This window comes from Mus caroli, unplaced genomic scaffold, assembly GCF_978045245.1.
Source record: "Mus caroli unplaced genomic scaffold, Mus_caroli_1 scaffold_10, whole genome shotgun sequence".
Lineage (NCBI taxonomy): Eukaryota > Metazoa > Chordata > Mammalia > Rodentia > Muridae > Mus > Mus caroli.
The window spans coordinates 19,107,310-19,127,578 of record NW_028227265.1 but is presented as its reverse complement, the minus strand read 5'-3'; the positions used below and the strand labels follow the sequence as shown (position 1 = coordinate 19,127,578).

The 20,269-nt window shown below is 45.4% G+C and overlaps 1 protein-coding gene across 1 annotated transcript in view; it reads left to right on the top strand.

The window, feature by feature from the left end:
- Hydin (HYDIN axonemal central pair apparatus protein) overlaps nt 1–20,269 on the top strand; it is a 361,694-nt gene that overhangs the window by 97,607 nt on the left and 243,818 nt on the right. Inside the window, exons 9-10 of the mRNA XM_085843582.1 lie at nt 454–637; nt 13,961–14,060. Coding sequence (XP_085699708.1) covers nt 454–637; nt 13,961–14,060 — 284 coding nt within the window. The remainder of the gene's footprint in view (nt 1–453; nt 638–13,960; nt 14,061–20,269) is intronic.

Sequence of the window (20,269 nt, the reverse complement as noted above, 5' to 3'; positions counted from 1 at the left end):
TAGGAGCTCTGTTCCCATCAACACTATTTTATGGGAACAAGCACTCAGGCTTAGAGCAACTGGGCAGCTCCCAGAGTCCTGGAGCTAGGAAATAGATCGTAAAATCAGTATCTAAACCCCAGCCCTTGCCAGCTCCACATTCTATTCCCTAGATAACCAATGGCCAGGAAAGAATTAAAGCGAGGCAACCTTAACAGGAACAGAATCATCCTTGCTGCGTGAGAGGCAGGGCAGGTGCTAAATAATTTAAAAATAAGCCTGGAAAACATAATTACCTAAAAGGAAATATTTGTCCAGATACATGCTGGAAAGAAATCCCGGGGACTTCTGGAAGGAGGCGACAAAAGATCACCAAACTCTGAAAGTTCTGAGAAGGCAAAAACAAGATCACCAGCCCGTACATTGAGGGCTCAGAGTCCCACAGTGACCCTCACCTTTCCTCACTTTCTTTAGGATCTGTGATGGTCTGAACAAGGAGGAAAAGCAGGAAACCAGCATGATCCTTGAAGACAGCATCTTGGATCCCTCCCTCCGAGAGCGCCTCTCCATCATCTCCCGGACCTTCGAGAATCAGAGGAAACTGGTCCAAGGAGACAGCATGCTCTTTCTGGACCACGTTTTCACGATCGAGCCCCCGGTGAGCGCCTGAATAACAACCAGCTATCTAGTGAACACAGTGAGGGTGCGGGGCTGGGGGCGTGCAGGGCTGGGAAGGTGCAGGGCTGGGGGTTGCAGGGCTGGGGTGTGCAGGGCTGGGGGTGCACAGGGCTGGGGCCGTGCAAGGCTGGGAAGGTGCAGGGCTGGGGGTGCACAGGGCTGAGGGGCTGCAGGGCTGGGGGTGCACAGGGCCGAGGGGGTGCAGGGCTAGGGGGTACAGGGCTGGGGGATATGGGGCTGCAGGGATAGGGGTGCAGGGCTGGGGGGGTATGGGGCTGCAGGGTAAAGGGCTGGGGGTGTGCAGGGCTGAGGGGGTGCGGGGCTAGGGGGTTCACAGGGCTGGGGGGCAGGACTTGGGGTACAGAGCTTAGAGTATAGGGCTGGGGACAGGGCTGGGGTACAGACTGGGGGTACAGGGCTGGGGCCAGGGCTGGGGGAGCAGTAGAACTGGGCTACAGAGATGCTTCAGCTAGATTCTCCACTCTGGGACTGGCATAGCAAGTTCTGAGGACAATGATTGGCATGAGACACTGCATGAAGGCTGATGGGAAGAATGCCAGTAGGTCACACTTTCTGTGCCACCGTCCCTGCTTCCTCGGAGTTGCACAGGATGTGTGGTTTGTGTATATCATCTCACAACAACCCTGAAAGATAGAGTGAAAACCCCAATATGCAAATAAAGAAATGACTCCCCTCGTTTGCCTAAGGCCAAACAGCTGGTGATAGTTGTAGATTTAGCCCTGATCAGTCTGACTATGTATGGAGCAGGACTTGTCAATCTTAGCAACACTGCTCTTGCAGATGTGTAATTCTTCATCCAACGCATTTATGTGATGATATTTGCCCCCGTGATCACCAAGGCTGTCTTCAGACACTTCTAGATGTTCCCATGTAGGCAAAGATCACCCAGGACTTAAAATGACTTTGTCCTCGATCCACTCAGCATAAATAGTTGCCGATTGTATGGTCTGTACCAGGCACCATGTGCACCAGGTGCCCAGGAACAGAGCAGATCCAGTCCGTGACTTTACAGCCTATTCAGTGCTGTCTACAGTTCACTGATTCTATAGACCAAACGCAGCTCTGCTCTATTGCCTCAGTGTGGAAGGAGTGGACCCGGAGAGATGGTTGAGGGGTTAAGAGCACATGCAGGTTTCACAAAGGACTCAAGTTTGTTCCCAACTACCTGTGACCATAGTCCCAGAGGATTCTATTCCCTCATCTGGCTTCATAGGCACCTGTATGCATGTGGTATGCGTTCATACATGATGGTAATACATACATACCATAGATAAAAATAATAAGTCTTTTTATAGAAGAAGTTTCTAGCAGCTTTGTGTGTGTGTGTGTGTGTGTGTGTGTGCGCGCACACACACACATCTGGTGCATATTTGTGTGCCTCATATATTTGTCAGTGTGCACTCGATGCATAGCCCTATAGATGTCAGACATTATTAGATGTCTTCTCTATTGCTCTCCATTTTATCCCGTTAAGACAGGATTGCTAACCATACCTGAGGCTCAGGGTTCCAGCTAGAACAGCTGGCTAGGGAGCTGCGGGGGAGCCACCAGTCTCTGCTCCCTAGTGCTGGTGTTACAGGCACACATGGTCAGGCCCAGGTTTCTTATACAGGCGCTAGGGATTTGAACTCAGATTTTCATGAATAGCATACACACTTGCCAAGTGATCCATCCCCCCCACCCCCAGCCCTGCTAACAGCTTTTCTATTTGCTGAATGCTGTGTATTAAGCTACCCACTTCCTGCTCAATACATCCCACTTAACAGGCATAGAATGGTTTCAGGACAGCAACTACAAAAGGAATAGAGACAGTCCAAGGCTCAGTCTAATTGGTTCGCTGTTGCTATTTAAGCCAGGTGGAGAAAAGACTTGTAGGAAGTGTCGCTGTCTGAGCATATCATTGTCCTTCCTTCCATCTGTGCTTCCATGGCTGAATAGGTTTGAGAAACAATAGGCTCCATATATGCTATGAATCTCCAAAAAAGCGCTTTCTCCTGGGTGGTATTTTGTGTGACCCACCATGGGAGTCACTGGGAACCACGGGAATGGTACCCTGGGTGAGAGGTATGACATTCCCACAGTCCACAAGTTAAAGAGAGCCTCTTGGCAGAACTCTTGAGCGAGTCTTGGGCTCTAAGAACAAAATGGTGAGTGTACATGGAATGTTTAATCCAGGATGGTTAGAGCCAGCCACTTTGCTGGCGGTAAAAAGCCAGGAGAGAAATAGAGCTGGAGAGACAGGTCAAGGCTGAACCTTCTGTCAACTGGAAACTTCTCCAAGGCACAGAACAACAAAGGGCTCTCCAGACATTTGGGGGGGTGAGGCCAGCAAGAGGTTATGTCAGGATAAGAAACAAAACTAAAAGCAGGTAAAGTCCGGAGACATGGAAAGGGCCAGGGATGAATGACTGGGGCAGGCAAGCGAGTGACTGTGCTGAGTGAGAAGAGCCAGCAGCCTGTGGAGGCAATTTCAGGCTTACCAAGGTCCTCAGGATTCAGTGTTCTTCCTAGCCAGCAGCGGAGAGCCAGCATGGCGGCTGCTCTGCTCGACTCTTGCGAGTATGTGAGAGCAGATGGCAGCAGGATTGGAAATGTGTGGTTGACAGAAGATGGGTGCAGACCACGGAAAAATCCTGTCCATACCTAGGTCGGAAGTAGGAGTGCCAGAATGACCTCTGACTTTCTCCTGGGCTTCCTTGCCTAAGCCAAAGATGAGGGCGTGTTAAGGCGTGGTCTTTGATGTACTTTTGAATCTTGGTGAGGCGTTGAGTTGGCATTCCCATCCTGGGGCATCTTATTGCCATTGGGAAGAAACCCATTTTCTTTAAGTGGTAACGCACAGAAGTGGGACTCTTCAAGTAAATAAGCCAATTTATTTATATTATGTAGAAAATAATACCATAATGAAACTCTGGAAAAATCCATGTACCGTGTAAGTGGACTTTGTGGAATCCATGATGCTGTTTGCCCTTGCCATAGAGTGTTTGGATTTTTCTTCTCTTTACAGTTTTCATTGGTAAGCTCTTAACAGTTTCTTTAACAAATGTGTATGAAGGCACGGAACCCCGCCAGCGTCTTCCTGCAGTAACTCTGACCAGTCGGCAGCTCTCAGGGTCATTCTGGATATCATGTATGTTGTATGTAGTGCTTGTAACATATGTAATCTTTAAATTACTTTTGAAGCTATTTTCTGAGAAAATCCTGCCAGTTCTCCAGCTTCATGGCACATGGGTCTCTTCCTGTAGAGAGCCTGGCTTTCCGAGGCTGGTAAATGAGCTACGATAATCTCAGCTGGGAGCTTTGGAAAGGATTCACAGGTGAAGGGACTGGAACTGGACATTGGAGAAGGCCTAAGGTTTAATTAAGTGGAAAGGGAGGAAAGTGCTCCCAGCTAGAGAAGTCATGGAAGCTGGGGGTAGAGGGAGCATTCTGTTCACAGCGGACTGAATAACGGTGAGCTGGACTGGGTTTCTGCCTGGGGAGGTAAGCAGAGGTAAGGTGGCCTATCATGTGCAGCCTACAGCTCCTTGTCACTCACTGTGATTTTCTGGAGACACTGGACCTGAGAGATGGCAATGTGCATTCTTTGCAAAAGCAGTTTTGGAATCAAACAAATTTTGGGGGAAAATGTGAAAAGAGAATGTACTTGTCCAAATGGCAGAGTTCAAACAGCTCGTGCCCATGACCGACTCCCTCCCACCAAACACCTGCTGGGGCTGACATTCTGAAGGTCCCAGCTTACCCCGTGCTGATGAGGATCTGAGATACATTGCAGGAGAGCAGTGTGTTCAAAGGGAGTTGGAAAGTGTACCCTGATAACCATGTGTGGCTTGTATTGGAGGAGGGTGGGTAGCAGGAGAGGTGGGTAGTCTGGGTCAGTGGATGGAAGGTGATGAAAGACCAGGGGCAGAGTAAACAGGTCAGCAGCTAAGATTAGGGTGATTTCATGAGGGCAATAGTGACCCAGAACAGTCCAGTGGCAGATACAAGGCATGGTTAAAAGGAAGGCGCAACATGCTTTTTGATTGATCATTGCGATTGAGATACCTCAAGGGTACTCACTGGAGTACCTGGCCCAATGCTAATAGATGGATGGATGGGTGGATGGATGGATGGATGGATAGATGGATGGATGGATGGATGGATGGACAGACGATGGCATTCAGAAAATACTAATGAGTTTGGCTCCGAACATGTCAAATTTGAGATTACTACAGATGTCTAGGGAGCTTCAGAAATGTAGAACTAAAATTGCTGCTGGAATGGATTCAAAGAATTCAGGATGAGACAAAAGATTTGTGAGGATGCTGTAGAGGTCTTGATCAAAGACGCTGGGACCTCAGAGAGGGAGGAAGAAGAGAAGACCCACTGAGAGCTTTCCCTATGTCTAGGGCATCTGCACTGCTGTCTACTGAACTTCTCTGAATACTGCTCACCTTTCGGGTCTCCTATATCAAACGGCTGCTAGTTGTTCTCTGAAGGCTTAACTACACGTTAGAGGTTGGCTTTATCCTATGATTTGATCTCAGTTAAGCAGCTTCCTGCTCAGAGCTGATGCTGCAGCAGAAGCAGAAAAGATTTAGAGCAAGCAGTGTTGTCAAATGAATTAATAACCAATCTCAGCCACATTCTATCCAAATAACCAAAATAAACGGTCATCAGCAGAGGTCCAGGCACCACCTTCCCTTCCGATGGGCTGGCTGCTCCGCCTCTGGCCATGGAGGAAGGAGAGCATGTTCAAGTGAGGTAAACATAAAGGAAAGACAAAAAAAAAAAAAAAAAAAAAAAGCAGCAAACAAGCTACAAAATTTTAAAAACTCTAATACCATAGGGTCTGAATAGAAGTAAGAAACATCAGTTTATTTTATCAGGTCTACATCTGTATAGTTTCATTCTTCAACCAAATCAGCTAATACTGAAGTTTTGCTGAGTCCTGCATGTGGGCTGTATGCCCTGCATACTGAGTATTTTATAAGAACATTGTTCCAGTTTCAGAGGCTCTTCCCACTTAAAGCAAGGAGATTCAAGATGAGGAAAGCCATCCTGTCCCTAAATTGCCCAAAGGTGATGATGGGTTTGAATTTAAATCTCATTTTATTGATATTATCCTATGAGGAGCTGTTTGGCTCAATCCTGGAGGAATGAAAGGCCCCAAACTCTACAGTAGCAAGCTCTTACTGTCCCAACACCCACTCTCCATTTGGCCCTTTGGTGGTTTTATGAGAAAGCCCCCAGAGGCTCATGTTTGGATACTTGGTCCATGGTTGGTGAAACTTTTTGGGAAGAATTAGGAAGTGTGATCTTATTGGAGGAGGTGTGCCATTGTAGGTGGGCTTTGAGGTTTTCAAAGACTCTTGTCATTCCCAGTTAGCTGTCTGCCTCCTGCTGATGCTTTCGGCTGTCCCATCTGCCATAGCTTTGCTGGGCTGTCATGGACACTAGTCCTCTGTCACTAGCCAAATCAAACGCTTTCTTTCACAAGTTGCTTTGGTCATGGCGCTCTGCCACAGCAATAGAAAAGACTCGCGCAGACAGGCCGCGAGTCTTAGCAAGCATCCTTCTTTATGAAACATGGCCATAACCGTGGTCATCAGGTCTGCAGCTTGTGAGCTTTCAGGAGTTATATTCAGGTATCTTGAGTCCAAAAGGGGGCATCGAGGACCCAGAATGACCAGGAGACAGAAGACCAAAAGGAACTTTGTAAAAATGGTAGTTAATTATCTATTGATATTTCCAAGGCAATTAGGATTACTGTGGACTCATTAGAGTATATGAGACATAACTATTGACTTCAAGTTTCCCATATACCAATTATTTGATAATATCTTGGCATAAGATACCTTGATAATATCTTAATGTCATTAGCTTGGCTTTCTCCATTTATTGCTTACCAGGGAAGGCATAGAGACAAGTAGACTACAGATAATGTGTCAAGCTGCCTGCTTCCATTTGAGATCTTTCCCCATCTTCAGAAGGAACCTGCCAAACTGAGTCTATGATGCATGGGTTTTTTTGGTTTTGGTTTTGGTTTGGTTTTGGTTTTGGTTTTGGTTTTTGGTGCTTTGTTGTTGTTGTTTGTTTTTTTTTGTTTTTGTTTTTGTTTTTGTTTTGTTTTTTGCCTTCCAGAAAGCAAATGGAACTGTTTCATAAATACAATATTCACTTGTGCCAGGTGGACCATGTCTGGGCTGAACTTTGATGGTCTCATTCTGTTGTTCCCTCCACTTGAGTCTCCTGGGTCCCCTTGAAAGAGAGAAATACAAGGATACAAAAAACTCAGCTCTGAAAATTGCGAGGTGAGAGAATATCACAAGGCAAAAAGAAGGAATTAAGGTTTTGCTTCCCATGGGCGTCTAGTGAACCTCCAAGACCTCAGCACAGATGTAAGCATCCCGTCTCGGAACTGTAGTGAGGCTGGCTCAGGTCACGCTTTGAAGACAAAACAATTTTCTGAACATGGAACGCTTGGAATTCTCTCCAAAAGAAAGGTCTGAATATTTAAAGGTATTTTTCCAACTAGCTGGCTAAAGTATTTGAGCCAACCCAACGTTTCTGCTCCTCCTACCCCACCCACATCTCCCTCAGAGTAGACCTAACCCAGCAACCCTAGGGAAGCCTAGGCTTCTTCTAACTGAGCTATCAAAAGGATAGCTCGTTTCTTCATTACCACACAAGTAATAGTAACCCTCGCTCCGATGTTACTTAAGCCTCTGAGAAACTTGCTGCCCTAGCAATTCGGACATGGAGAGCACAGCTCAAATTCAGTTTACTGTATCCTTTTCCTCTTTTGGCATAGAGGGTGAGCTCAGCAGAAGCAGGTTGGGTGCAAGTCCAGATGGCTAACAAGAAGATGCAGCGCTTTTTGTCCTGCGCAGCCCTTCCTCTGCTCCAGTCATTAGCTGTGACTCACAAGGCGAACACGTGGGTGCTGACTCCTTGGAAATGGACACCAGGAAGGAGCCCAAGGACGTGGATCTGATGAGATGGGACTGCCCTTGACAAGCTCTGCCCGATCGGTCAGCCATCCTTCAGCCTTGCTCATTAGGATTCTCCTTTCCAGTCTTTGTGCTAAGGCCCACGTTTTGGCCATTGCACCAGAACATTCACTATTGTGTTGAAGAACCAGTGTGGGTGGAAAGAAGCCCAGGGGAGCCTTAGAAGCAGCAAGGCTGCCCATTAAATTGGCCAACACCTTTCCTTCCTGGGAAAAAGAGAGACATCACACATGGCCACCTCCACCAGCTAAGAACCCCATGGAGTTCGGTATATTTGGGTTGAAGATAAAATCAAGACAGAAAGTGCCTATTGTGAAGCTTCCTCTGTCAAATGGACAGATCACAGGGCTCCCTCTTAGCAGCTTTTAGGGACATTATTTTGAGCATCACAACTTTCCTTGACTATCAGTGTCTCAGCTGATGGAACTGAGCAATCTTTGCCGGCTCTCAGGAAACACTTGTAAACTTGTGACTCTGAGTTAGACACCCTTGCCTTTTTTTTTTTTTTTTTTTTTTGCAAGTTAAAGATTGACTGGGAAGCTGAGTGCGTGAGTCACCCTTATACATGCAACCAGAGAATCAAAATGCAATACTTTTATTTAACACACATAGGAATTCACATTGTAGACATCGAGTCTTCCCACCTTCCAGATCAGTCAAGAATGTTAAATACACATGTAACTCTGCTCTTGCATGTTACATGTTAAAATACACATGTAACTCTGCTCTTGCATGTTACATGTTAAATACACATGTAACTCTGCTCTTGCATGTTACATGTTAAAATACACATGTAACTCTGCTCTTGCATGTTACATGTTAAATACACATGTAACTCTGCTCTTGCATGTTACATGTTAAAATACACATGTAACTCTGCTCTTGCATGTTACATGTTAAAATACACATGTAACTCTGCTCTTGCATGTTACATGTTAAATACACATGTAACTCTGCTCTTGCATGTTACAGGCCCACTTAGCAAGGTTTCTGGGGAATGATCTTATTGGCACTAATTATTTTTATGTGTGTGCCGGACATTGAGCATAAAAGAACTATAGCAGCTTCAGATGACATCTGTCGGTTAATTGAGGCTGAAAGACGCATCTTAACTGTGGGCTGCACCTCTCCACAACCAGACTGAATAAAAGTGAGAAAACAAACTAGACAGCAGCCATCTTTCTCTGCTCCCTGACCATGAACACAATGCGACCAGCCACCCCAAGCCCCTGATGTCCCTGCCATGATGGATTGTACCCTCAAACTGTGAGCCAAAAGAAACCCTTCCTTTAAAAAAAAAAGTCAGTCACCTTTAAGGACACCCCTCTCCCTGTGTTTGTCACCTGTCATGGACCAGCAGCTGCACGCTCAAAGCATCCAGAGAGGCTCAACACCAGCCACGGTGTTGTTTGATTCACTGTTCTTATACAGAAGGAACTAGAAAGCTCCAAGAGTAGTAATATAACATTGAGCCAATTAGCATATAGCAATAGACTTAAAAAGATTCAAAGCCAGTTCCTTTAACTAGTAGGTCCCTTGACTGGTAAGTGAAATAGGGTTGTTCTACTCACCTTAGATCTGGGAAAGACAGAGCATCAGAGAAAAGGGGGGATGGTTGTAGTAGAACTGAGGGCAGCTGAAATTATTATTATTATTATTACATCAGAGTAGTCATACTCTAATAGTACTAGAACTCAGATGAGGAGTGGGGAGAATGGTTAGAGAAGGGAAAGAGAGTCTTTGAGATAGAAGGAAAACGGAGCAGCAGAGATCCGAGTGAGGAGGCAAGTCCAGGAGTTCATAAAGACAGGATATAGAGACAGGATATTGATGCTAGAGCCAGTGGGGAAATTCCTGAATATTTTGATTTTTCTGAAATGTCAGAGCTGAGCAATAAAAAGAGGAAAGGTATTTCCAGGAGCACAAGCAAGCTGGGAGTTAATTTCATCTGGGTTGGTAAGATGTAAGGTGGGAAGATTGGAAAGCAGAGAGTACCATGCAGCCATCTTAGACATATTGCCTGTTTATAAGGTTTGTTCTTTGATCTGCTAGGAAATGCATAGCTTTGGGGTTGTTTTGTTTGTTTGGTTGGTTTTTTTTTCTCCAACATTTTGCTAGAAAGAAATAGAAGTTTACTTTTCGGTAGCACCCAGCTGAAAGGAAATAATGACACCACACCACCACATCCCTCTGAGAGAGGAAACAGGAGGACCATACTTTGGCTGTGACCTCTGCAGTCCTGTTAGTTCACCGACACACACCCTGACCCAGGAGAGGACTTTTGGGTAGCATTTGTCCTTGGATTATCTCCCGTGTTCCCAAAAAGATTCAAGTTACCAGTGGATGCTGTGGACTCAGCAGGGCAGTGGCTGTTCTGCACGAGAGCACCCCAGCTCTGATCCCCATTCAGTCTGAGCCCTGTAGGCTATCTTCTTACATTCGCCTCCTGTCACCAGAGAACCCTCTCACCATGGTGCCAGTATCCCTTTGTTGGTTAGGGCCAGTCTACCCCCTTCCCAACCCTCATTTCCACATAGCAGACTTATTTACCCAGGGCAAGTTCATCAAGAGTACTAAGAGGCTTAAGCCATGCTGTCCCTTTGTCTGTGTATACACCCTGGACCCTGGGGCATGGGGGCCATGAAAATGGTCTTGCTTACCCCAAACAATAAGACTTTTTTTTTCACGTGTTCTGAGATCATCTGATTTGCAGGCCATCCTTTGGAGACCACTTCTCAAGACTCACTGACATTTTTTCTAGCATGGATTCTCTCAGGATCTAGAACATCCTTTGGTGCTTTGGCCAGTTTGTGTTGGAACAAGTTAGCTGCTTCTACTCAAAGTCTGGTCAGAGCAGGGTCTAAACCCTCTGGCAGATTCACACTCATCACATGGATTAAAATGAAGCCCAAATCCTCAGTCATTCTTAGGAAGGATACCCATGGGCATGTCTTCCCTTAGCTGAAGACTCAACTGAATGGCTGAGCCATATCTGCTTAGCCTGTCTCCTTTTATAGGTCTGAACACTCCATCATTGCCCTTAAACTCTACCCAAGGGCCAGGTATTTGCCATTTATCAGAAGGGAACAAATATTTATTTTAAGCTCTTGCAAAGAAAATTCTGCAGTGAAATGACCAAGCCTGTCAGGGTGCTTTGAATTCCTCTGTCCCCTCTGGGATCTCAGGGGCCTTTCTGGGCACTATGGTTGTATGGTTTTGAGGGCCATCCCTGATGCAATGAAAAGGGCAGAAAGCAGCTTCAGACGTGAATCCATGTCTGATAATAACTACCTGAGGTGCAAACGGACAGCTGACTCTGTGATCAGCAAGCACCTACCAAGAGCCACCTCTGCTTGGGTGCTGGAGACAGAGGGCTGAGTGCTTACCTCTCTTCTCTTGAACTTAGCTGGGGATGCAAAACCACGTCACGACCTTGGCAGCCTTGCTGTTGCTTCTTGGAGCCTTGGTGTCCTCCCCTTACTCTGAAGTCAGGAGGGACACTGCCTGAGAAGGTCACAGATCAGGGTGATTGCTCTCATGAGTAGGTCAAAACTGCATCTAGTTTCCTGTTCTCCACTCTTTCCCTGACGTTGCCTTTTCTCCCAGTGGTGGGGTTGAATGGAGGACCTTACCTCTGTGAGGCGATGATGTCAGCCATCTGTGCTCTTCTCCATTCTTTCCAGGAGTATTTTTCCTTCCAGCCAGACTGGATCTGCTATGCTTTGGGGACTGTCTGAAACCAGAGCCTGATGATTTATTAAGTTGCCTTGCCTCAGTTTTCTATTGAGCCGTGTATAGATTTCTCAATGTGTTTAGTACTTCTGCTCGTTTGGCCCTATTTACAAAAACCTCAGGAAAGGGCACATATATTCTCCCCACTGTCTCTTCAACCTTTCAGCTTATCCTTCTAAGAAGTAACATGCATGGTGGTCAACAAACATCTAGGGAACTCTTACTGAATGCATATTGTTTCCAGACCTTGGGGGGGCTCTTGAAATCTGGTTCAATTGACACTCTAGCAGCCTGAGAAGTTAGTGAAGTAATACCAGATTAATGTGGTCAATACAATATTTTAAATCAATTTTCCCTAGTAGGCAAATTCTGGTAGATGGCTTATTCCAACATAGTAGCAAAACTTGGGTTTCTTACTATGGTTTTCAGGGGGAGGAGTTTGTGAGTTAAATGACAGGAACACTCTGAGCTGGGCACTACCCTCCCTTGGGCCATTGCTATGGCTCCATAGAGCAGAGGCATTTCTAGTTGCTGTCACTCAAAAGTTAGGAAGGTAGTGCCTCTGCATAGGGAGCCGGGCACTCCTCTCTCCGTGGTCCCTATGAACCACATATACCCTGCTAATGGCTAAGCTCCCTGCCATCTTGGCCCACCCTGTTTCCTCTGACATCCCAGTGCTGGGCATGCATGGGGCAGACAGCAGATGCTCATTGAATACATATATCTTAAAAAATGCTTGGTTTCACAAAGCATAGTAACACACTCCTGCAATCTCAGAGAAGGAGACGGAGGATTGTGAGTTTGAGGTCAGCCTTGGCTACATAGTAAAACTCCATTTTAAAGAAAAAAAAAAAACTTATCTCCCCCATTTTCTTCTTTAATGTATTTCATAGTCATAAACTCAATGATGTTATCTTTTAAACTTGTTCAAACTTTGTGCCACTTAATAAGTTACCAAGCCGTGTAAGTCACATCTGCCAGGTAAGACAGTGTTTTCTCATGGACTGCAAGAGAGTTTCCTTCAGGTTCCCAGGATTTCAGCCTTTATGTGTGGTCTAGTGAGAATGTGAATTGGTTCGGCCACCATAGAAAACAATATAAAGGTTCCCAAAGAAATTAACATAGAGCTACCATGTCACCCAGAGTCTCTCTTCTTGCTGCATACCCCAAGAAATGGAACTTCGTATGGCACAGTCTCAGTTCTGTGTTCTCTGCAGCACGATTTAAATAGCCACCCCTCGGGACGACTTAAATGTCCATGGACAGGTTGTGTAGGACCTGCGTCGTCATTGGCACAGGACCCCCAAGACCAAGTTCTCAGTACAAAGGAGATTTATTTTTTCCAGAGGAACAAAAGGCAGGGAATAAGAGACAGTGACAGGAGGCAGAGTACAGGAAGAAGGGGAAGGGAACAATGGAGGGAGGGGGAAAGAGGGAAAAGGGAAGAAGAGGGAGGGGGAAGAAGGAAGGAGGGAGGAGAGAGGGGAAGGATGGAGGAGGGATATTTGCCCTGGAGGGACAAAGAGCCACCTCTGGAGAGAAGAAATAGATGTGGTCCAAAGGCAAACGATCGTTTATAAAGGGAGAAGAGGAAACCTGGGATAAGATGACTTGGTTTGTTTTGATTAGGCATGTTATTTAAGGTTGCCAAAAAGGGGACTTTTGACTGCTGGACTTGAGAACTTTGATAACTGGACTTTGGTGGCCAGACTCGGGAGGAGGAAGTGGCCAAATAAAGGAATAGACCTTGGTGGCTAGCTTTAGGAATGTAACCTATGGTTTACAAGGGAGAGCGGTAAGTGTGGAAGGGAAAAGCCTGCCACCATGTGTTCCAATGCTCAGGCCTGCTAGAGCCCTTCATGGGCAAAGACAGAAAGAAATGTGACATAAACATACAACGGAATATTGTTCAGCCTTAAAAGGGATACCTTACAAGATGCTCAGTGGGTAAAGGCTACCAAGTCCGGCATCCAGAGTCTAATTCTTGGAAGCCACATGGTGGAAGGAGAGAACGGATTCCAGGCTTTCTTCTGATCTTCATAGCCACATTGTTGCATGCACAAATCTGCAAGGGGTTAGACACACAATAAATAAATGCAAAACCCTCTAATGTGTGGGTGTGTGGGTGTCCCCCAGCATTTGCAACAACATTAATCGGTTGAATCAGGCTAGACCCAGCACCAGAGCTCATGTTCTCAGGCATATGTAGGCTATAAAAAAAGAGAGCTGGTACAAACACGAGGAGAAAGGCAGATGCCAGGCTCAGAGGGTGATTATGGGCCAATGGGAAGATGCTGGTCAAACAGCTGTGAGTCCTGGAGAGCCAGAGCATAGCTCAGCACCTGCAGCTGATAACACATATGGATAGACCCGAGATGCTCCCGTGACACAACAAAGAACTGCTTAGGAAATGCAGGTGCTAACCTACTTGCCCACAGGGACCATTTCACTATCTATACGTGTGTCAAAACTTCCCGTACTCCTTAAACATATGGGGAAGAAGTCATGGAATTATCATTTGAATGCAATACCTTTCTTTCTCATTCCTGTTTCAGGAAGGTGATGTCTGGCCCAACTCATCAGCTGAAATCACTGTGTACTTTAACCCTCTAGAGGCCAAGCTCTACCAGCAGACGGTTTACTGTGACATTTCAGGTATGGACTTGTTCTGTGCGGTCACCAGGTTACCAAGTGCTCAGACCGTGTGTGTGTGTGTGTGTGTGTGTGTGTGTGTGCATGTGTGTGTGTACATGTGTGCATGTGTATGTATACATGTGTGAGTGTGTGTGTATATAAGAATGAGCAGATATTCAAGCCATTTGGTGCTACATGATACCAATAGAAGGATCTATGTCCAAAAAGGCATCTCTGAATCCACTTCATTAAAGTCTGCCCCTTGGCAAAGCTTCAAAGCTATATCCAATCTGGGTAAAACGTAATGGAGCAAAGTGAGAGTGAGAAAGGATCTCGTGTGGTCTCAAAATGTCGTCCATCAAAATACCAGTTATAAGCAGAGAAAACTCGGCTTTACAGTGAGGAGCACAGAAGATAGCATCTTAGTTATGGAACAGGTGGCCCCCTAGGACCACTCCAATAGGATGCAACTAGGACACAGCATCCTGTCAACAACATCAGGACCAGTCTACCACATCCTCCGGTCTGACCCAGAGAATGCTTCAGGCAAACCAACTGAAGCACAAACTGCGAGGTCCAGCCTGGATTGTCACAAACTTCAGTGTCATGAAAGTCAAGGGAGGATGGGCAAGCTGTCCAAGAGAGACTCGAGAGAGCGGTGACGTGATCTAGACTGGCCGTGTTGCTGCAAAGAGCACCCACAGGGAAGAGACAAGGAAGTTCTTATCCTTCTAGGGAAATTTGACCATTTTCCTTATCCACCCATTGAGTCAGTCATTGTCTGGTAAGACAGTCTCTCACTTCATGCCCTGGGCAAACCTGAAACTCACTGTGTAATCCAGACAGATCTCAAACTCTCAGAGCTCCTACCTCGGCCTCCCTAATGCTGGGATTACAGATGTGAGCCACCACATCCAACTTCTGTCTTTTTAAACCCTACCAATTCTTTTAAAATGCCCATAAGAAAAGTAGGTAGATAGCAAAATTATAAAGCCAAAAGGTAGCCTTTCTCTCCTGGAATTCTATCGAGAAGCGGGTTCGGCGGTTTCTTGGGAATCCTGGCTAACTCTGTATTACTGTTTGTTGATTTACTAACTTCACATGATTCTCTTTGGTCCTTGATATGAGAGAAATACATTTAATTTACCTTTATCTTCTCTTTCCTTCTTCTTTCCTTCATGGAGTTGTAATTTACAGACAGTAAAATTCACCCTGGTTCTGTGTATTCTGACAAGCCTGAGTCGTAGTATCGCCCTACCCAAATCAAGATAGAGAAAATCCCCCATCACCTTGCAAAGTTCCTTTATGCCCTCCTTTGCTGGTAGCACTAAGCCCCTATCTCACTCTCACAAGCTGGTCATTCTTACTGTATTTATTTCATGAGTTTCATTTATAGCTTTAAATTGTATATTAAACCCTAATGGTTTTGTTCCCTGGACCTTATAATGTCTCTTGGCATGTAAGGATACTGGTATACCCAACCTTCTCATCGATATTCTGCCACCCTACCCTTCTGCCTTCTGTGGGTTTTCCCAGTTCTTTAATAAGCTCATTACTAAGAACCGTAGTTAAACCTGCTATTTATATAGATGTTGTCACCCCAAGAAGATATGTCCCTAAGGCCTATGCCAAGGAGTCTCCTCCTTAATAACCATCAATAGCCGTGCTGCCTACCTCTGCTGTTTCATCGGTAGGTTGCACAGGGTAGCATGGATGCTCTGATTATTTAGACTGGGAGGATGAATGATGAGTCCACAGTCACCCGAGTCTCACCAATTGCCCAAACCCCACCGTTCTCCCACACCCAAGAAACCACACCTCTCAGTCAGCCTTGGGCTGAGAACCGGAGACCGTGCTAGCCTCCCCTTCAACACACCTATCATTGTCCATGTCATGGGGATGGTTCTCCTGCTTTCCCATATAGAACCTTAACGTCTCTGTATTCATCCCTAAGCAAAATGGTCTTGACTTCCCGGATTTTTGAAAGTTCTGTGTGGGAACCATGCTGTGCAGAGCCTATGCCGCAAGCCCAAGAACATAAAGCTGTTCAATAAATATTCAATGAAAGAGCCAAACGATTGAAATAAAAGTTCACCCAGATGGGCGACTGCAGTCGGTTTGGCTGGTGGTTCTCCTCGCACATGGAGGTGAGATTCTCACGGTGGCCCCAGGATGAATGCAGAATGGACGAGGAGTTTAGGAGAGGAATATATTACCTTTCCATAATGCAGACCAGCATCCAGGACACCAGACATCTTCGGGGGCTGTGCAGGAAATGTTTGGCAGGGTGGCAGTGTTCAGACACAGCCTGGAAGTGCGCCAGTGGCCCCCATGCCACAGGTGGTGCAACCTCCTCCAGCTCCACGGGGACACTGTGCTGGGCGTTATTCCAGGGGGCCGGCTGCTCTCCAGGAGGTTCCCAAACAATACACCATGAGCTGTATTCACCCATTGTTTCCTTTGTGCTCTCAAATTCTCCCTGCAGATCTCTTATCCTGGGTAGCCTGAAATGTAATGTTTTCTCCATCTGTGTGTCGGTCTTCTTTATTTTGTTAGTTATTTATTCAAAGACTCAGTTGCCAAGGAGGGGCTCTGTTCATGTGGTGATTCCATATTATCATTCCTGTAAGTTCCCTGCAATTCTGTGTCCTTTGGAGGGCTGTTGATGATTGCTGGCTATTATCATCAACCAGCTGGCAAAACCCCCTGGTCCTACCTCTCTAGGGAACGCCTGTTAAGTGGGTAGAAAAGTTCCTTCCTGGCTGTCTTCCTTTTTGTTTGCATTGGCTTTAAAATACTGTAGCAGTTTGTTTCTTTCATCTTGATGCTAAATACTTGACAGAAGCAACTTAAGGGAGAAAGGGCTTAGTTTGTCTCTCAATTAGGAAGAGTCCAGGACTTCATGGTACCAGATATGTAGCAGTATTGCCAAAATCCTTTACATCTCAACAGAGTAGGAAGCAAAATACTTGGGCTGGAAGTGGAGCTGTGCTGTAACCCTCAAGGCCTGCTCCTCAAGCATCACTTCCTCCAGCCGGGAACTTCCTGACCATTCTAAAGTCACCAAAAATAGCTCTGCCAGTTGGGGACCAAGTATTTGAACTTGTGAGTCTATGGGGGACATTTCACATTCAAACCATAAAAGGTCTCTATGTTCATAGAAGTAAGTGCATAGAGCTCTGATTCTTCACACCTTTTTTTAAAAGAAAAGATTTATCTCCTCTCTCTGTGTGTGTGTGTGTGTGTGTGTGTGTGTGTGTGTGTGTGTGTGTGTGTAAGAGCAGTCAGTGTTCTTACCTGCTGCCATTTCGACAAAGGTGCCAGTGGACGTTAATTGCTACATTTATCTCTCTTTGCCTTCACGTTAGTGTTAAGAATTGCCTTGTGCTTTGGTACCCAGTGGTTCCACTGGAGTGGGCTTGCCGTTGCCAGCCCTGGGTTTGGCACTTGCTAGGTTTTTTTTCAGACTGTGCATGTTTTATCCATCGTGGGAAATTCTCGTCTTCATTCTTTTTGCTTCCCTTTCTTCTCGATTCTCAAAATTACTTCAAAAGTAACCTCTCCTTCAACCTCCTTGTCTCCCCGTAATTTATGTATTTTTATTGCATATGTCTGCTTGTGTACCTGTGCACTCAGCACAGCACATGGGTGGTGGTCAGAGGACTACTGGGAGCCAGTTCTCTCCGTCCACCGTGTGGGTCCTGGGGATTGAACTCTGGCCATCGGTCTTGGCAGCAACTGTTTTTACCCACTGAGCCACCTTGCCGGCCTCTATTCTGACTATTTTATTTTATTTTAAGTTACTTCTTCTACTGATGATTTCTTTAGCTTTATCTATTCGTGGTGTACTCATCTACTCCACATTACATTTTCAGTGATTTAGTTTTTAGAAATCGTGTAATTTCATATTTTCATATTTTCTTCCTGCATTGTGCCTTCTGTTTCTTACTGCACCTCTTCAAATCTTTGGGGGATGCCACATTAGGGTTTCTCTAAGAATTTTCTATTATGTACCTCTGGGGTTGTTTGTGCAAACTACTGATTTTCCTCTGGAAGTAGACTGTTCCCTCAGAGAGTTGGAAACGTTTCTATTGTAAAGTCCTTTAACAAGGATATGAGATTTTGGACACAGTCCTTCAGGTGTGGATTTTTATTAGCTCATCTGCCAAGCTGCTGCAGGCTTCTGCAGCCTATCTAATGGTGTGTACGTTTGGACCACAAGCCTGTCCATGGGATGTTGACATCTCCCAGGAGCCTCTTCCCCTCATCAGCCTGTTAGCTATATCACAGCCCTCATCGCTTCGTCCTAGGCCAGTAGGTAGAAACTTCCTGGGCTGTTTCTGTTGCTATTGTTTTTATTTTTTTGTTTTTGTTTTTGATTTTTTTTTGTTTTGTTTTTTTGTTTTTTTCCAGACAGGGTTTCTCTGTGTAGTCCTGGCTGTCCTGGAACTCACTTTGTAGACCAGGCTGGCCTCGAACTCAGAAATCCGCCTGCCTCTGCCTCCCAAGTGCTGGGATTAAAGGTGTGCACCACCACGCCTGGCAGAGTGTTGTTTTTAGAGGTAGATTTTTCATGGTTCTTGGTTTATGGAAAAATTTTGCTTTAATTTTTCTGTTCCCAGATAAGGGCAAGTTTACATCTTCTTAGTGTACGGGTAAACAGGAACCAGGAGACCATACACCTGTGCCTGCTCTGCAAATTACCGGGCCTTCTTAGACTCACTTCACTATTTTACTAGGCTTAGGTGCATCCCCCCTTCACTTCTATGATCTGGTATTGTCCTGCCTTTATTATGAGCTTAGATAAGAACTAAAATGTATATTTATCTGTTTTTAATTGCCTTATTTACTCTTTACATATGAAGTGCAAGATTGATCTGAGTTAGCTAACTTTGCCTTGTCAGTTCACAGATTAAACAATTTTCTTATGTTTCTCAAGTTACTGTCCTTAGAGAATCCGCACTGGTCTCAACTCTGGTTACATTAAAAATGTAGATTATTGGGCCTCATCTATATTTTATTGAAGCAAAATTCCAAGAAAGCATTGCTGGAGAATATGTATTTAAAATGAGGACCAAGAAGTAATTATAACAAAGTTGCAGAATTAAAGATTCACATACAAGGAAATGGGTTGTATTTCTATATCCTAACAGTGAATAGTGGGAAAATGAAATTTCAGAAAGCAATATTGTTTAAATAGCATTATGAATATAAAGTACTCAGAGATAACTGGACAAAATGCAAGCTCTGTGTAGTGAAATGTATAAAGATAGCTGTAATTACAGACCTGTACACTTGGAGAAGTCCACACTGCCTGGAACCAGTGATTTAATGAGGTTAAACTGCCACCCACCCCCAGTTATGTGTAGATTTGGTGCAATCAAAGTAAAAAAAAAAAATCTCAACTGCTTTTTAAAATAGGAATATACAAGCTGATTCGGAAACTTCTGTGGAGGGCCTGGAGAGATGGCTCTGTGGTCAGGAGTACTGGCTTCTCTTACAGAGAACCTGAGTTCAGTTCCCAGCGCCAGGCCAGGTGGCTCACGATGCCTGTAACCCCAGCTCCAGGGAGGCTTGTCACCTCTGGCATCTGCTGGCAGTCATGGGAGCTCTCCCCCTTCCCCCTTCACCTCCCCTTCCCTCTTCATTTCCCTCTCCCCCTCCTCTCCCTGTCTTGTGTGTGTGTGTGTTTCTGTCTGTCTGCTCTCTGTGTGTATGTGTAGAATCACAGAGAACATGGATTACCCAAATGTTCAGAGGTTCAGGAACTAGGACATGCATACCTTTGATGCCCTTCTTTAGCCTGTCACAGACTCTATAGAGTGTCCAGTGGTCTTTGCTCCTGTCACCTGCAGTTCTTCCCTTACAGATACCTGGCACCTTCACTGCCAACAATCAAACTAATACAATGTTCTTGTTTGGGTATTTATAAATACACCCACCTATAAGCATAAAGACTTCCAGCAAGTATCATTTGAGGCTCAGTGGCTCACTGGGGTGCCTGGACACTGCTACTATTTTACAGATGAGAAAGTTATAATGTAGAAAACTCAGATGAGCTGCCTGCCTGAGGAACCCTGTATCTGTGTTACACATGGCAGCTCAGGGGAATACAGGGGCTGGATGCATGGCTTGCTAATTTGTTCAGTCCAGGGGTGCTTTTTGCTGCTTCTGCTTCTTCTTCTTCTTCTTCTTCTTCTTCTTCTTCTTCTTCTTCTTCTTCTTCTTCT